This window comes from Venturia canescens, chromosome 6 (genome assembly GCF_019457755.1).
Source record: "Venturia canescens isolate UGA chromosome 6, ASM1945775v1, whole genome shotgun sequence".
Taxonomy (NCBI): domain Eukaryota; kingdom Metazoa; phylum Arthropoda; class Insecta; order Hymenoptera; family Ichneumonidae; genus Venturia; species Venturia canescens.
Genome location: NC_057426.1, coordinates 8,545,005 through 8,563,131, shown reverse-complemented (window position 1 = coordinate 8,563,131; position 18,127 = coordinate 8,545,005). Strand labels below are relative to the sequence as shown.

At 45.0% G+C, this 18,127-nt stretch overlaps 1 protein-coding gene across 1 annotated transcript in view; it reads right to left on the bottom strand.

The window, feature by feature from the left end:
* Positions 1-5,158, bottom strand: part of LOC122412220 (putative transcription factor SOX-14) — a 28,403-nt gene extending 23,245 nt beyond the window's left edge. The window contains exon 1 of the mRNA XM_043421630.1: positions 3,999-5,158. Coding sequence (XP_043277565.1) covers positions 3,999-4,103 — 105 coding nt within the window. The 5' untranslated portion in view covers positions 4,104-5,158. The remainder of the gene's footprint in view (positions 1-3,998) is intronic.
* Positions 5,159-18,127: the final 12,969 nt, after the last annotated feature.

The following is an 18,127-nucleotide window of genomic DNA, read 5'->3' as shown; positions in this document are numbered from 1 at the left end:
CCGTGCCCATGAAAAATAATCATAAGAGTAATAATAGAAGGCACGAGAATTCGTCTCGAAGCAACTTCGCGGAAAAAAAAATAGACGGTTTCGAGGTAGCGGGCGACCGCTCGAGAACGTGGCTCGAAGTGTCCGCTGAGCCCTCTGCTCGACCTTCAGGGCCTGTGGATTTCCGGAGACACGAGCCCGGGCCCCGAGCGAGGTTGTGCTCTCGTCGGTAGAAGCATCGGGCCGAGTGTTTATATTTTATTTGGCATTTTGTTTCGCTGTTCCTGCCGCTGTTTTTTTCTCTCTCTCTCGCTATTTGTATTCGATTTATCAGTCCATTTCTGTCTCAGTGTTAAGGGGACATGGTCGAGGACGTAATTCCGTCGGTGGTGGATTGTCAGCAGCGAGAGAGAGCCAGTCGAGAGGAAATTCCGTCCAATCGGGGCTCGGTCCCCTCGTCCCTTTGGCTGTCCAGAGGATCAGCAAACTCGAACGTACCATCATTCAAGCTGTTTACACTGCAGCGGAATGAGAGAACGTCCAGGGGGACGGGGCGGGCCGGGGGGGGGTAAGGGGGGTCGGCGTAATTGCTGTCTGCAAATCGTTTTACATCGCCCACGCACAATATTCGACCACGAACGTGTTCGCGCTGTGCGCAACGTATGAAAAAATCAAAATGGGAAAAAACTGAGCGAACGCGCGGGGAAGGGGAGGGGCAAGTAAACGCACGAAGCTAAATCATGTCCCGAAGGAACATCGTGCGAATACGTTTTTCAGGCACTTAACGAGTTCTCGTGGTTTTCGTTCTTCTTCAAATTAATCTCAAACTACTCGGCAACGTGAATAAGTGTCCCGAGTCGCTTCGAAATCATCGTTTCTTATTCGCGAGTCTTGAGGGCTCGCGCAGTAACGCGATTCAATGAGACGAGTGATTTTTAAAGCTTTACAGAATTTATTCGGCATGAAAAGGAATTGGCAAGACTTCGAAGCCCTTTCATTGCCTAAACGAGCAGTTTTGAGAACCCCCGAGCACCCATTTTACCGAATAAATTTATGTGCTGAGCTTTCAAATATTTATTTGAGTACATAAATATTGTTTGAGTGGCAATTTTCAGTGGGAGCGTCAGAAAAGACACTGGAGAAAGGTTTTTTGAGTGCACGACCCGCTCGTCCTATCATTACCCCTATACGTGTATACGTATACGTAAATAACGCTCGAAAGATCAAGCTCGATTCCGATTTCCCTGGAGCGAAGAGAAAAAAATGAGTTAACCGGGGCCATACCTGAAAGAACGTGGAGGGTAGAGAGCTCTAGAATTAGAGGCAAGAACCATTAAAATCCCAACGTATAATTGGCCGGTCCGACATGCTTATCGCTCTCTCTCTCTCTCTCTCTTTTCTTTCTCTCTGTCGCCTTTTCTCGTATAACATTATTCGTTATAATTTCATCTCGCATCCACCTCCGCCTTTTTTTGAGCCCTGTGCAACGTGTAACCCCAAAAAAAGTGGAGGAAAAAGGAGGAGAGAAGAGCGAGGGAGAGGGGCGAGAGTTTGGTGAGGGAAAAGAAATTTCGAGGCTAGACTTCGATAATAATTATACACATGGAAATGTTGGCTCGGTTTTGCTTGAAAAGAAACCAGTTATCCACAGTCACGAACGATGATTTTTCGTCGATTATTCATATTGCGACGAGGAAAAGTGAATTTTTATGATTTTTTTCGAAACCCCAGAGTTCGTTACAAACGTGATGACATTATAATTGAAACGGATTATTTGAAAAAGCAAATGCAGTAACGCTCTCGCTTTATCGCGAGCTCGATTCGAGCCTCGATTCACATTACCGAGGGAATAAATCGTTTGGACTCAATTTTTTTCCCAATTTTATTCAGGTTAATCGATCGGTGATGAGAATCCAAAAAAGTGGGACGAGCCAAAAGCGGTCATTAAGGAGCGAACATCTAAACGCTCGATCAAATGTACGATATTCGAAAGGAAAAAAACACACGAAACCGATCGAAGAATCGATGGTGCAGGTAAAAAAAATTGCTTAAATCCATCTACCGAACACGGAAATTATTATTTTCATCTACTTTTTGTTTTTTTTTTGTTTTTTTTTTATTTATACATTTTCATCAATTTTATTCATGCACAGAGAAACGTGTAATAATGCGCGGTTGATTCTGTGGTTTTGCTCGAGTCTAATATCGCGTTTCCGAGTTCAAACGAGTTTAAGCGTCACGTCCCCACTCGGTGGCTCTGACACGCGACACTGTACGGAACGACGGGCACGCAGTTTTATTCTCCTACTCGGAGGAAACTTAAAAATTCGCTAAAAATACTGATATCGACGTGACCGAAGCATTTTTTTTTTCTTTGACAGCTGTCAAATCCACGTGCAAACGTACATGCGCCTTGATGCAATATAACTGTTAACCTACATACGCACGAATATAGGTTAGTAGTAATTTGAGCATAAAAATGTGAAAAGGAGGTAAAAATATGTGAAAGAACGAATAAATCGTGCCGAGTAAACACCAATTTTCGTATATTTATTTGGTTTCTAACGATATTATTATCGCAACGAACATATTGGGATTATTAATCCAGTTGGGAATGTATATTTGGTAAAAAAAAAAAGAGAACGGAGCTTGTTGAAATATATTTATATTGCGCAGAGAATTCGCGATACACGAGGAACAAACGGGGTCTTTGAAAACGTTTCATATCGTCGCCCTTGATATCGCAATTCCGCAGTCACTGGTTGCGTGGAACTTTATAAATGTGTACGTGTATTATAAACATGTTAAATAGCGAAGAAAAATTTTCTCGCACGAAAGTCCGCGAGGGACAGAGAGAAAAATTCACGTATTTATTTAGTCACTACACCGAGGCCCCCGATGTTTTCTCTCTTTCTTCGTCTCCTGCTCGCCTCCCCCCCCCCCCCCCCCGCTGCCTGTGCTTTCGCCACTCTTTGATTATACCGCGACGCAACGAACGCGAAGACGACGAAAAAAGAAAATAAACAAAACTGTGGTAAAAGTTCGATTTTGTACGGACTTTTTCGCTCTTCAAGAATATTTATTTTTTCAAGACCGCTTTCGTCTGTTTTCACGTTGCACCGAACTGAAAATTCCCTACGGTTACACGCCGCGTTTATAAACGGGGTTTACGAATCGAGGTTGTTTCTCGAAGATTCAACGAGTTATCACGAATCGTCATTTTATTTCTGGTCCGAGTGGCACTTTTTGACTTTCGTCGAAAATCAACACTTTTCTTTTCGTAAAAATGACTTTTCAAGCTATTTCGAAAATATTCTTGATTCAATAATGAGCGCAATTCCATGTATTTTTTACTACATTGTTATATCTTTATGACCGATTTAAAACGTTCCGTTAAAATGTGCAATATTTCTAATAAAACTTCAAATTTCATTCACAATCCAATTTTTTTGGCAAAAAACACGATTTCACGTCAAAACTCAATCACGAGGCAATTCCGCACACGCGCGATCACAGACTCGCGATGCCAAAAATCTTCTCGCCAAGTTCGTACGTTTTCAACGAAAATTTCTTCACAGCGTAGCTACCGAAATATAAACTATTTCTCTCAATCAAGCGGTATCAACTTTTCACATTTCATCGAATATCGCATTAACGTGAAAAATCTGATTTGACGTATTTCCAAAAATTCCACGGTTTTAATGACTTATGATTCTGAAATATAAATAATTTTTCGAATTCGCAAATCTCACGTGATGATTTTTTCCGGATACCTAATTGCTGTCGGAGTGGGCACATTTTAGTTCGCGAAGTGACCGCCGTTCCGGCGACGAAACCAACCTCAAAAGCACACCAACAATTTGTTCGGACCGCGCGATTTTTTTCGTTCCCGACGTGGACTCTTATCGTCGAATTTCAAAAAAAAAAATGACTCTGAGATGGGCAAGGTTAGCACACAGGACGAGGCGGTTAGAAATTAGAACGAAGCGTTTTTGTAGAGTGTTTCTTACCTGAGTAGCGTCGGAATAGGGGGTGGACGAATTTTTATCCACAAGTAGAGAACCGAAAAGTTGGCCTCCCGTGTTGGCGGGACTGTCTTGTTGTTGGGGCACCATTTTAGTGAATTTTATTTCTCGCGAAGACGGTTAAAAAGAACCCAACAACCAAATGATCGTGTCACTTCACTTATTTCGGTTAAACGGCGATGAGAAACGAAATAAAAACGATTCACAAGCACACTTTCGATTGAGCGACGAAATCTTGAGGTATCGAGACTTTCGGAAGCGATTTCTTTTCCGTTCTGTTTTTTTTTTTATCGCAATACCTTGACAATTATTTTTGGCAGTTTTTTATTTTTCTTTCTGGGTCGAGAAAAAACGAGATTTTTTTTTCCACGTCCACAAAAAGGGTAAACACGAGAGAGCGTTCTCGCGAATGCAGAAACGCGTGCCAACACCGGAAGTCTTCTCGGTGGCGCTCGTCGTCGTGCGAAAAATGCGATTAGAAAGAGCGATGAAAAAATTGCTTATCCCAAATTTGTTCAATTCACCGTTTAATATTGTTTGACAATATTGATTGTTTCATAAATAGTGATTTCCACAAGGAAACGAACTCGAGGATTTTCAAAATCCCCGAAAGATGACCGAGCCCTGCAGAGCAAGTGATTTGTTGCGGCTCTCGATCGTAATCCTCCGTTCGAGTCTTCTCGTAAGTACATAAAACACGAGTTTTATCGCGCACTCTTCGATATATCCTCGGAGTTTATTTTATTCTTATCCAAGAATATTAAAAAAAAAAAAAAGGAAAACAAACACCCTTGTAATCGGATTGCGTACGAGAGCGTAGATCACACAAAAGTTAAGCCAATATGAAAAAATAAACAAAAAAACGTAAATCAAATTTTTTCGTAACAACCGAAAAAATCTCCAGAAACTTCGATGGCTTTTAGAATTTTGTTAATAATACAAAAGTGTTATGATCGATTCACGAGATCCACGGTCGATTGGCTGACATTTTAGTAATTCCTGCTATCCTCTTTATTTTGATACTTTTTTCTCTTTCTACACACACATATATAACCTATATATATGCATACATATATATAAATATATGTCAACCGACTCGCGATGCTCGCGGAACGAGCGCTCATGTGCTACTGACTCGCGATCCAACGATACTGCTCGCCTATACTTTCAGGCCTGCATCAGCTGTGCCGTTTCCCCCACTCCGCGCACCGCTGTATACTCAACACGCGCGCCGCTCGTCGACGCCGCTGAGCGCTGAGCGCAACAACGGGCGGCAAACTTCGCCCCTGAGATGTTGTACGTTTTAACCCAGCCAATCAGCGCCCTCTTTATTCCCTCGTATCCTTACTATACTTCTATATGTTCGTTATTATTCATCCTTGAAAATTTTGCCTTCTTTCTTTCTCCCTCGTTCTACCCTTTCATGTGCCACGTCCCCGGGTCTCTCTCTCGCCCCTTCGGGATCTTCGATCGTACCCGCTCGCTTCCACGCTCCAGGATAATTCTCCCGCTCCTCTCGCAGCCCGCAGCGCTCCCTCTCTCGCGTAGCCGCTGCTTCGCCGGCGCTCTTTCTCCCACGCGCTCGCGCTAGTCCCCGGCAGCGCGCTCTCTCTTCGCCACCCGCTCGCTCGCCCGTCAGTTTTTTCTCTTCTAGTAACTCGCTACCGCGCTCTTTCGCTCGGCAACTCGCTCTTTCTCTCTCGCTCGCCCGCAACCCTCCCTATAGACGCACCAACTTTACGCGAGAGTACCCTTCTCACCGCTACGCGCGCTGTTTTACTACTGATCCCGCGGCGTGTCGAGCGGACCGGGGGGAAGCGCGGAGAGCGCGCTCGTAAGCTACGACATATATCTAGGCTAACGTGACTGTCCCGACCACACTGCCACGGCGTCTATCGTGATCGCGCCGTTCGCGACGACATAACCTCCGAGCTCCGCTCCAGCGCGCGCTCAACTTGCAATCTTTTCGTTTACCGCCTCAGACGTTCCATCATTTTAACATCAATTAACACGGTATTATCGATTCTCAGGGAACATTTACCATTTTTATTTTCAACTTTGACTAAATTTTCTCTTTTTCGCAACGTCTGCGGATCATTGAAAATCGTTCGAATTGCTTGTGAAAAATTTCGAATAATTAGTCCAAAAAAATGAAAGATTCTTCTTCTCGTAACTTTCGTTTTTGATTTAACGACTATGGTTTCAAGATGTTTTTTTACTATTTCTTTTCCTTTTTCAACGTACATAAATCGTTGCGGGCTCGTAAAGAGACTTTGTTTTGTTCCTTCCGTTTCTATGTAGCATCTCGCCTCTTCTCCTTCCTCCGAGCGGTTATTCCTTTCGTTTTTTCTTCCTCCCTCCCTCCCTTCCTTTCTTTCTTTCTTTCCTTCATATATATTTTTTGAGCTCTATTTCTTTTTTCGCCAAAGTGTCAGATAATAAACGTCGGCAAAGCGCGTCGTAAAAAGCGGTATGTGCTCGGATAAGTTTACACGCGAAGCTGACTTTATTGCAACTCGCCACACGATCCTCGGCCAACGAGACGTTCGAATATAGTATACACACGGGGCGCAACGTCGAGCGAGTTTTGACAAGGGAACTCATGAATCGTGTAAATCTTCGTTTCGTTTTAACTTTTTATTCGCCAAACAATTTCTTTTATTTCTCCATTCGCTTTCTCGATCTCTCCATTCCTTTTTTACGTTTTAATCCCCCAGCTAATTTATTCTTTTCCTAATTCCTGTCCGTTGCATTATTTCCCGATAAATTTATCCTCGCTCGCTCGCCGCATATTTCGCCCATTTTTATCTCGGATCTGCTTTTCTTCGTAACTTTTTATTCAACGTGCAATTTCTCCGAAAATAAGTGCGAGACGATGGGAAGAAAATTTGCCGCACTCTCATTTCGGAATGAAAGTATTAATTAACTCCCAACGTCAATCGAGTTTATCGCCGTCGATCGAAGCGTCCGAGCAGCCTGCTCGCTTATCGCTACTGAGCTGTCACCATCCTCCAGCGCGCTTAATTTTTTCGTCTTCTATTTTTTCGAGCTCATAATCGGTCTGTGCTCTCATCATCGTCCCGAATCACAACGATCTCTTAGATTACGGTGATCATAACAGATTTTTCGAGTCGATCGAGATAGACGAAGTTTTAAGGGAAAACATCGAAATAACTTTCCTCCCCTCCCGCGCCTTTTTCTGCCGACAATCCCATTCGAAAAGAGCGTCCAATAAATTTCGACCACACCTGCCATCGCCAACCGCTTCGTCAGAAGCGTTTTTTTCTTATCGTTCACCGACTCCGCTCTCTCTTTCTCTCTCTCTCGAAAAAACGGAGGATAAAAAACATATAATAAAACGAGCATTTCTTACGACATTGAAATTATTGCGGAAAAATCGAATGAAACTTACGCGTGTGCTGAAGAAGATACAGTTGAAAAATATTTGCCTCCTTTGGTCGTTAGCCCGAACACCGAGTTCGATGCTTCTTTTTTTGCCTGCTCTTATTGACGCTCCTCCCCTTAATTCATGCTTGCTGCAACTTTCGCAGGCACTCGAATCACAATTTTAACTAACAACTTTGGCTTCGAACGATTCTTTTTGCAGTTCCAATCGCATTTCCTGCTCTTTAACTTTAAGGGGGAAAATATCAGTGTGGAAAAAGAGCTTGGGGGCAAAAGAGCTTCTGCACGGTCCAGGGACAGCAAACTAATCGGCGAAAACTTGTTTTATATCAATATTTAAGTCACATCATTCAATTTTATCCTCTCGAAACTTTAAACGCGTTTTTCTCGAAACCATGTTTTTTTACACGTGGCTGTCAATCGTCAAAAGTTCGTTTTTGGGGCGCCGTGTTGCGACCGCTCCTCTGCTTAATAAAATGTACTAGAAATAAGAAATAAAAATTTGTCTCATACTTCATTACTTCAATAGTTAATACACCAAATTTCGAATACTTTGATCGAGCCGTTTTTTCAAAAAAAAAAATCCTCGGAAATACCTCATTTTTCAGCCCGTCACACCGGTATTCCCCCTTAAATGATTCGATTTTCACACCGTCCCGCAGTAACTCCGCGATGCGTCAAATGCGAATTTTATTTCCGTCCAACAGAATCGTGCGTGTTCTGATCAGTTTCTCAGCGCGTTTGTTTCGTCGACCAGTTAGAAACGATTCCGCAACTTTATCGGAACGATCAAAGTTTTATCGGCATTAAAACATTGACTGAGCTTTGTGAGAAGCAGGCAAATGCGAAGGGTCGAAGGGACGCTCAGACCGGAGCGAAGCCGAAAGTTCATTTTCCTTCGATTCGTCATCGTTTGCTCGAATATTCAATAAAAATGGTTCCGACTGATGAAAAATTAATGACGGAACTTCGAATCAGGGCTCCGATGAATAATCGAGACAAAATGCTTGACCGTCCCGACGAATTTGGAAGAAGCTTTCGTCGATTCCGCGCCGGAGGAAACGAAGTCGGAGAGCTTCGTCAGCCTCGAGTCCCCTGAATATTTGATGCTCTCGTAAAGAGTATTGCAGTTTCGAATCGAAGCTTATCGCGCAGCAGGGACATTGATTGCGTGCAGACGCAACAATAAGTTATCGAAAATGCACGCCCGCGTGAAAATGAGAGATCGCCGTTCGCAGATTATTGCGGCAATTCCGCTGACATCTTGATCGTCCGAAGTTAAGCTTATCAGGGCACATTTGAATTAATCGTGGGAGGAAGGAAAAAGAAAAGAGAAAATAAAATCATGGAGCGAATTAAGGAAGGCGTTGACCGATAATCGGCTGCGAAAATAAAAATATCTTTCAATGTTTGAACAATCGAATAAAAACGTGTGTCGATCGGTGGCGTCGATAATCCATAAATCATTAGCGCTCCAGAGCTCTCGCGATAAATGAATTTTAATTTTCATTATTTCTCTCGTCACGGGTGCTTCGAGGGCCGAGTTTTATTCGTTTATTCGAATTTTATTAATCATTGGTGCTTAAAAACCAAAGTATTTCGGTGGTTTGGTCAATAAATGAGTTTGTCTTGGCTTGAAGCAAATACGACGTTCGCAGAGAGCGGAACGCATCGCTCGCGCTTATCTGCGAGCGTGAGGAACAATTGAACGGACCGTGTGATCTCTACGGGCGTTTTTTTCTTCAGAAAAACGCTCGTGCTCGCTCTAACAGCGAGTTTTAATCGATTGATAATTGCTACGTGGATAATTGCTGCTCACGCTTTCTCAGATCGCTTCAAACGCGAAGGAGCACGCGCGAACTTCACGTGCGTCCGAGTGCCCCCTTTCTCGAGCCCGCTTTTCATGCATTGACGAATGTAAACAAATGTTTGTGTTCGTGCGCGACGATCTTCCAAAGCCTTGAGAGCTCTCCCTCCCTTCCTCGCTGTTGGCTCGATTGACGTCAGTTTCAAAATCGATCAACGCTGCTTTTGTACTTTCGCACAAATGACGACAATCCGTTTGCGTAACGAGCGCGTAGGTTGGACCAAAAGATATGCCCGGACGAGGTGCCCCCTTCGTCCCAGTTTTCCTCTGACAAGCGCGGTCTCACCGCAGAGATGCATCGTAACTTCGATATTCCCTGGGCAAGGGGGAACGAAACTTTATTCGAAAAACCTCGATCCGAGCCGCGGTTCCAAGAAGAAGCTTCGATCGAACCCCGATCCGATTCGAATGAAAACTAGCTTAAAACCATTCGAAAGTATCCAAAATCACAAAGCGGACGCGTTAAGTTGAAAAACATTCCGGAGAATCGGAATTTAAAAAAACGTGCAGATAAACCGCGACTGTTGAGTCGAAGTAAAGTCCAACCAAGTCCGAACGAATTCGACAGCAAGCCCTGAGCAAGAGAGCTGCAATTGTAAAAGAATTCAAACTCGATGGAAGAAATCGTGAAGCACGCGGCTGGAAAACAGCACTCTTGGCACTCGGGGCTCCGTTCAAGAGGCCAAATGAAGTATCGAGTGTGTAACAGTAGCTCGTACTGTTAGACTCCAAGTGAGAGAGCGAGAAAGAGCGAGAGAGTTATATCCGAAAGCAGCCAAGCGCCCCAGGGAAAGCATGAATTACCCGACTAAATCGTAATTGCTCCCTATTGCGTGTGTATGCACAACGAATCGGTATGATTAATCGTGCACACGCGATGCAATTCGAGTAAAGTGCATGTCGCTAATGAGAGCTTCCCCATTGTCATTGGCTCTAGGAAGCGTCGTGTCGAGCATAAACCATGGGACTATTGTGTGCGTACAGTGTTGTCGCGGGGCCATTATAATTATTCCGCGGCGTGTTCCGCGCTCATCCCGCGATCGGGATCGATCATAATAATCACGAGGAAAACGCCCTCGCGAGCAACGTTTTCGATGTAACGAGCGTGCGGAGAATAGCTTAGAAAGGCATTTCCGAATGGCGGGTCGCAGGCCTCAAAAATCGTGTCGCAAAAGCTTGAGATTTCCGAGTCTTCGTCTCGTAAGATTTTGAGGCGAGTGGGGGACGCGAGGGAAACACGCGGAGCTGGTGGGGGCCGTCGAAAGGGCACGTCCGCGGATTGCGGCGAGATTGCATCGGCGCAGGATCGAACGAATTCGATGCGAGGACCCGCGTGTAGTCTCATCTCCGATACGACTTCGTCAGCCCAGCAGTCCAACTGGAAAAGCCTATTACTCGTGAATAATGCAAGTGTGGGGGGCCATCCCGTTTATGACTAAAGGCCTGCCACTCCTGGATCGAAAATCAGAAAGGCTCGGTCTATCAGGTCGCCGGATCGAGCGCCGCGTGACAGCGGAATGAAAAGGGAGAGAGAGCGTAGCGAGGCGCAGGGCACTTGGAAAGAAGCTGCGGATCTCTCCGGCACTGTTCCTCTCACTGCATCGCGCAAAGCCTCGCCGAAAACGCACCGCCGATGTCCAGGCCTCACCCATTGTCGAGACTTTTCGTACCTGCTGTTGTGCCAGCGAATTGCGGCTCAGAAACGGGCATCGAGCCTGGTGCCCGGGTCGCTCGAAGCGCCCGGGCGACCATGCGGACGAAAACCTTTCTTCGTCTACCTTAAGCCTTGCGAGTCGCGCCCGAGTATTATTCAAAGGCGAAAGACTCGCGCGAGAAGAAAAGAGACTGTTCGGAGAAGTTGGACCGGCAGGTCCCGTTCCCAAAGGTCAGCTGGAGCCTCCTCAATGGAAGTTCGACATCCATGTCCGTACATGTGTCGTCGAGAATGGAATCTGGCGAGGAAAGTCGCGTTTGTGGTCTAAGAGCCAGGGCAGCATAAACTCTGCCCGGGGACACTGGTCCAGCGAACAAAAAATCCCGAACTTTAAAGAGCGAGTGATGAAAAAATGCCCCCCTCGCGCGTCAAATCGTCAACGTCGTTTTTTTCTAAGAATCGTCTGAATCGTTCCGGCTACTCGGAAGGCGACGCGTTTGATTATGCATTTTTCCGGTCATCAACCGGAAGTCACCTTCCCCGTACACTTTCAATGGGAATTACCATATTCCTGGGAACTTCCTGGTCGTGTTCGCAAAATAATGTCGGCAACAAGGGCTACAAATTGGTACCTTGGTGACTCTCGTTCAACTGCGAGCTCTCCTTCCTCGCCTTCGTCTTCATATTCAGCTTCCATTGGCATACACTCGCGATCGACAATTTTCGGTTTCCTGCAAGGTTCGACAACTCGTTCGTGCTGGGCGACCAAATCGCCTCCGATTCTCAATCTTTCTCCTCCCCGCCCCGGGAATGCACCCGTCGGGAACTGACGCGGTGCGAGTCTTTTGAAGTTTGAAGATGTCAGGGGGGCCTGCGATCGGAACTTGGCGTGTGCGTCGGACGACTCGACCTTCCCAAATCTTCTTTCCGCTTAAAATCTGTATACCCAAACAGCATATTCGTGAAGCTTCTTCATTGGCAAATGTGAATGAGACTGTTGACGCTGATCGGAAAATCTGCATGACGGAGCTCGGACTTCGGAGGCCGAAATCGTTGATCCTCCGCAGCTGGGAGCGCCCATAATCGAGGAGTTTCCCCAAGGAGCACGAAGCTCGGGCCAGCTCCGCAGATGGGCCTGGATAAAAGATCGGAATGCGGGGCTAATATTGAAGGGAATTCGGCCAGGCCTCAGCTTGCGAGGCTACTCGTGCTCCGGGGCCATCGTCTGCGCGCCAGCTTTTCTGCTCTCGCCTCCCCGCATGTGTCCCTTTAAAGTTTAAATGTCCCGTGCGAACCGCAGTAAACTCCACACGCGTCCAGACGAAGCTGCCGAGGGAAAGGGAAGGGAGGAACGGGGACCGGCCTCGCCAAGGGATTTAAAGGGCCCGGAGCGCGCAGTGTGCGGCGTCCGTGTAGGGCGCGTGTGGCGTTTGCAGGTAGCGGGTGTGTGCCTTCGGCCTGCGTGTACACGAACCGGATAGAGAGGCTCGACACCGGTTCTCGGCTCCCGTCCCTCTTCCTTCGCTTATTCCTCCCCCCGAACGTTTTTGTGCCCTCCTTCCCATCGCCTCCTCTCCCTTTTTCCTGCTTCTTCTTCCTCCGACGTGCGCCGCGAAGCGGGGCTTGACGAAAGATTCACAGGAAATGGGAATGCGCCCCGGTGCAGCGAGCGAGCTCGCAACTTCGCACACTCGTTGAAATTTCGGCTATTCAAATGACGAATATAAAGGGCTCCAGCCCGTGAATCGAGTTACTCGGAGGATCTCTGAGAACCTCGCGTTTTGTTGGAACATCGAAAAAAAAAGTACAATTGACACGAATCCAAAAGCTCCGCGTTTCCATGAGCTTTTTAAAACTATTAAAGTAGCAGGTCAGCAGGGCAATGGAAAAACCTTCGTTTCCATGGAGGATTCAATATTGCGGGTAATGGCGGCCACTGATCGGCCAATTGACCCAAAAATTTCATTTGACACTGCGAGACCCTAATTTACTTCAATTCCGTTACTTTTTTTTCTCTGCTCTCCTCCGACGTATCCATTTCTTCGTGCTCTTTCATACGAGCGCGCAAGTTTCTCTATTTTTTCAAACCTCAATCGTCCGGACGGCGAAGGGGCACACTCTCATAATTTGGCTCGTTCCACCGAGAGGTTTTTTCGAGCGGGGCAATCCGAAAAAATATACATATGGACATAAATGCTCCTAGCGGAGTTCCCTTTAGGGCGTTACGAAATTTCGGTAGGAGCAGAGCTATCATCATCATCCATCTCCCCTCCCTCGCCCTTTTCAATGGACTCAAAGTCGTTAAAGAAAAGATCTTTCACGTGAAGCTATTAACCGGCTTCCCAAATTGCTCCTCCGCCATTTTCTCTTTTCTTCTCTCTTTCTCTTTCTCTCCTTTTCGAACTTACTCGCGATCGCACGAGGATTGCTTCAAATTAATTTCACGTTATTTGCTATCGCCTCGCGACCCGGACACGCGTCGAATGCTCGAGCAAATTTACGGGCTCCGGTGGAATGTTGTTCACCGAACCTCGCCGCCTGTACCGGATGCTATTCTTCCGGGAGTCCGCATCGATCCTTCTGCTGCCGCTGCTGATTTAGATTTTCCGAAAATTCAAAGGTTCCGGGCCGAGGCCCCATTTCGTTTCCCGGACATCTCGAGCTTCGCCAACTATTTGGAAATGGAAATTGATAAAATGTCGACGATTCCAGAGCAGGCTCTTCTTGACCATCTGAAAAAAAAACATTCATTTTACATGCAATCGTGAGTCGACCTGAATACCGACAAGACCAAAAAAGCTGTGAAAAAACAACATTTTCTTGGATCATTTTCAGAAGACCTCGATGGACGCGTGGGAGAGAGACTTTAAGGAGTTTGCGAAACTCTTAGAGGAAAATATGATGTGCAGACCACAAGTTTCCTCGACCCACGTTTCAAAGCTCCCTCCGAACGACGCCCATTTCGAAAGGGTCAGCAGAAGACGTTGTTTCGACCTCTTGAAAGTTCGACACCACAAAAAACGAACGTTTTTTAATTTCTCGACGTTTGTCTATCAATCGATTCAATATTATTGGACTCAACATTGTCGAAATTCGAAAAGCCCTCGAATTCACGAGCCCGTGCCCACGAAACCTCATTCAGCTGACCTTGAATCAGATCGTCGCGAAAATTGCTGTCTGTAAGTACTGCATCAATCCTTTCACAGCGAGATTAGTTTCAGAATGATCGATCATGACTTCGGAGTCATAAAAGAGTCCAAAACTATTTTACTCGTAGCTGTTCCGATTTACGTTTATCGCTGTTGAATATTCGTGTTATCGATTTTAAGGAGCACAATTACCGGTAAATCGGTATTTCATAGTACAGTAATTCGTCAAAACTGAAAAAATTCTATAGTTTTCACCATAAAAGAATTAATGTAAACAAAACACACTTGGCAACGTTGCGATTGTAATACGCTGTATTGGTGTTTGAAGTAAAGCTAGCGCTTCGCTGGCGGCATCATCTGTCAATTATTGTGACGTTGCCACATTTTCGAATACTGCTTCGTCGATCTCGCAATTTTCAGCCGGAAATCAAAACCTTTTTGTAAGATTATTTTGTTAAAAATCTGGTGAAGTACGATTTTTATATTTTTTACCAAATTCTTAGTCACCCAGCATTTATCCTAAAATAGATTTTTTCTAGTGCGTATATTCGGTGCCTCGAAATGCTCGACTTTGCAATTTATAATTGCAAGATAACTAGATGGTCAATCCAGCTCAAATTTTGTCAATCGTCAGATAAATATTTATCTACGCCATATAAAAATTTAAGGTCCTTGAATTCGACCTGCTGATCGATCATCGCCTTGAGAATGAAAAAGAAGGAAAAATCGCTGGCGTGTGAGAAATTACCAAGTGCAAGCAGCGATGATTAGAATCGAAAATGGTCGAGCGACAGAAAAAAGCTCTCACAGAATAGGCTGTTTGAAAGAATTTGATCAGCGAGCGACATGAGGTTTTGAAATTCGCGCAGTCGAATGGAAAAAAACGTTAAGAACGCGCGTGGAGAGATCTCGAGGGGCGGAGAGGTCGAGGGGGAGGCTCAGCATCAACCTTCGAATTCTCAGCTATCCACGTCCATAAATAATGTATTCGCATGTATGAACACACATTTATCGAGGGAGCGTAAGCGAGCGAGACGCATTTGCATTCTCGATACAAGAGGTTGCATATCGCCTGCACCGGAAGTAGTATGTTCGCGTACGTGACCATTCCGAGTGCAAACAATCTGCGAGACGAAGTGCTCGGGACGCGCGGGGCCCTCGGGCTCTTTATTCAATTCGCACCGATCGCCCATTTTCGAGGCTCCGATCGCCCGAGCTCGCCAGCCTTTTTTCTCCCGGTTTTTCGCTCGTGCGAGTGCATCGAAATCGCTGAAATCTCGGAGCGTCGTAGAGCCGGAAAACCTGAATCGGAGACCAAACTAACACGCAATGATCCCTCAACTCGAAACGGGGAATAATCTTCAGGAATATAAATATGTTCGTGCATCCAGATACTAATTTTAATCGGCTGTTGAGAGCCATGAAACGCTGGACCCACCAGCGCGCGGGATATTTTATTGAGTGGAGCCCACCTAATTATAGACAGTGCGCTCGACGAGCTATTGTAAATGATTAAAGCGAAAAAATAGAGTGGCCACGATCGTCGCGTCAAAGCGTTATTTTACTTCGGTCCAACGAAACGCTACGATCCTTTGACAACGCTTTGACGTTTGAATTTTTCTCCTCGTAACCCGAACGATTTTTGTGTCCTTCGAACTTCTTTTTTTCCTTAAATTTCCAGTGATCCCTCCTCTCTTATCCTTCTGGCCAAAAACTCGTTCGGATCTCGCCGAAAAAAGTGTTAATTTCACTAAATTTGGCGACTTTCTGTCACTCCACTTATTTCGAGCTCACTGTCGCTTCGTGGTTTAACATTTCAGCTCTTTCTCGCACCTCCTTTTCGAGGCACGGAACGGTAATGATACTCACGAATTTTAGTGTCGAAATTACAGCTCATTATCGATGTGGCAACGAGCGATTAAAAGGCCTCGAGAATTCATTTTATTTTGAGGCTTCGCATCATCCAGAGTCTCTCGTGAGTCTAAGGAAAATTTTTACGGATACGGAAAGGGGAAATTCGGAAAAAAACCACTAGAAGTTTCAACTTTAACGAGTCATTAAAGTTTTTCTGTCAATGCCTTATTTCTCAGATGGCGAACTGATAAAACCGATAAAAAGCGATGTAAATATTTTTATTTCCGATGATGCGACATGAAATTCGTTCGGCTTACGATTTTGAAACGGTCTCACGAATCAGCGTGGGATCTTCCCGAAGTTATGTTAATTACCGGAGGGCGAAGACGAAGTTTGGCTATTTCACGACTTCCTCAAAGCGTAATAATCGCGAGGGAGACGAACGTCTAACGAAATTCCGCGACCTTCTCGGAAGCCTGAATAGCGGACTAACTCGAGTGATAAAAAAATAAGAGTAGCGGAATAGAAGAAAAATACAATCGAATCCACGCCGGGAACAAGCGGTGCGTGAATCCGTTCGAACGTCGCGGAGCGCTCGCGAATACGTACCACGAAAAATATTCTCTTATCAAATATTTAATCGCACGCTTCGTTCGTACATTCCTTTTTTCCTCATTATTTAAACGGTCTATTCACGTTTGGGAAAAACCCTCGCGGATGGAACGATTCATCCGGTACATTTCGTCAAAGCGTTTAATTACCGAATCGCTCTGAGAACCCCGCGATCTTGCTACCTGAAAGTAAACTCGCTTAAATTTATGACCAACCCAATTGACACCGTTTTATTTGGACTTGAGAAAAGAATTTTTCTATTATATTTTCCTCTCTATCTATTACAACGAGCTTGTGGAAAAAAATTCTCACCAACCCGATCGTCGAACCATTACGAAGTTTCAAAAGTTTTTGTGAAAAAATCCAATTCGAAAGTGATCGTTGATTCTTCGAGCCGCGCTGAGGCAAGGTGCTTGAAAATTTTCCCGGAAAAACGCCGGAATCGTTCATTCCCAGGAAGTTTCATTTTCCCCTCAAATCATCCGAAGTGTGCGGATCGATTTCGGAGATTTTTCATGCACTCCTTTTTTTCTGTCGTCAGCAAGCAAACATTTTATCGAAATGTTTTTATAGCTCAAATCCTCCGTGGATTAAGAGCTTATTGAAACCCGGTCAGCACTTTTTTAAAGTCAAACAAACGTGGAGACAGACAATTTTTTATTGCGTCGCTATAAATTTGCGGGGAGAGCTGATAAAACAAGGAGCGAAGCGAATAGAAATGAAAAAACGTGAAGCGATAAATTGCAAAAATCGTAGTTGAGTGAACAGATTTTTTCACTATTTCATTAGATTTTTTAATTTGTTGCGAGTCGCTGGAATTCGAGGTTTATATCAACGTGTATAGTTGCATGCAAGAAAAAAAATAAAGACTCGAGCTTATCCGCGGGTTCACAGACAGAGTTCTCGGAATGACCTCACACCGAGAGAATTGCAGTCTCCGGCCATTGCAAACTCGAGTTCTCGTCCGGACGTGAATATTTTAATTGGTCCGATCTCGCGCGCGGGCTCCATTTCGACGCGAAATAAACATCGGTTTTGGCTCCTCGCGACAGCAAATTTTAAAACTCGACTCCCCATTCATCCACTCCCATAAACGACTCTCCCATTTTTTATTCTGTTTTCAACGCGCCGCTTTTTATCCTCAATTATAACGACAATAAGTTTTCGAAAGTATTCCATTTCGTTAACATTTCGTTTTATCAGGCAGACGATATTCAAACTTCGAACAAAACGAGCATTCATTAAATCCGGCGTTCATCAATCGCCAGTCGCAAAACCCAAAAAAACCATTTCAGCCTTTCGATAATCTCGAGCCTCGGTAACGAGAGACAAAAACCGAAGAGAGTCCCAAAACTTAAGTTCGTTTTTGACGTTCAAAGCCAAGAAATTCCAACCGCGAAACCCCCGCATTAAAATATGCCACTCTCCGGAGATGAAGATTCGGGTGCCTTCGACTCGAAAAGCGCCGTACAAAAAAAGTTTGCGAAACGAGAAAATCGCTCGCGATAATACATTTCTTCGCGGTGTATACACAACGAAGACATAATCGTGCGTAATAAAGGCAAGAAAAGAA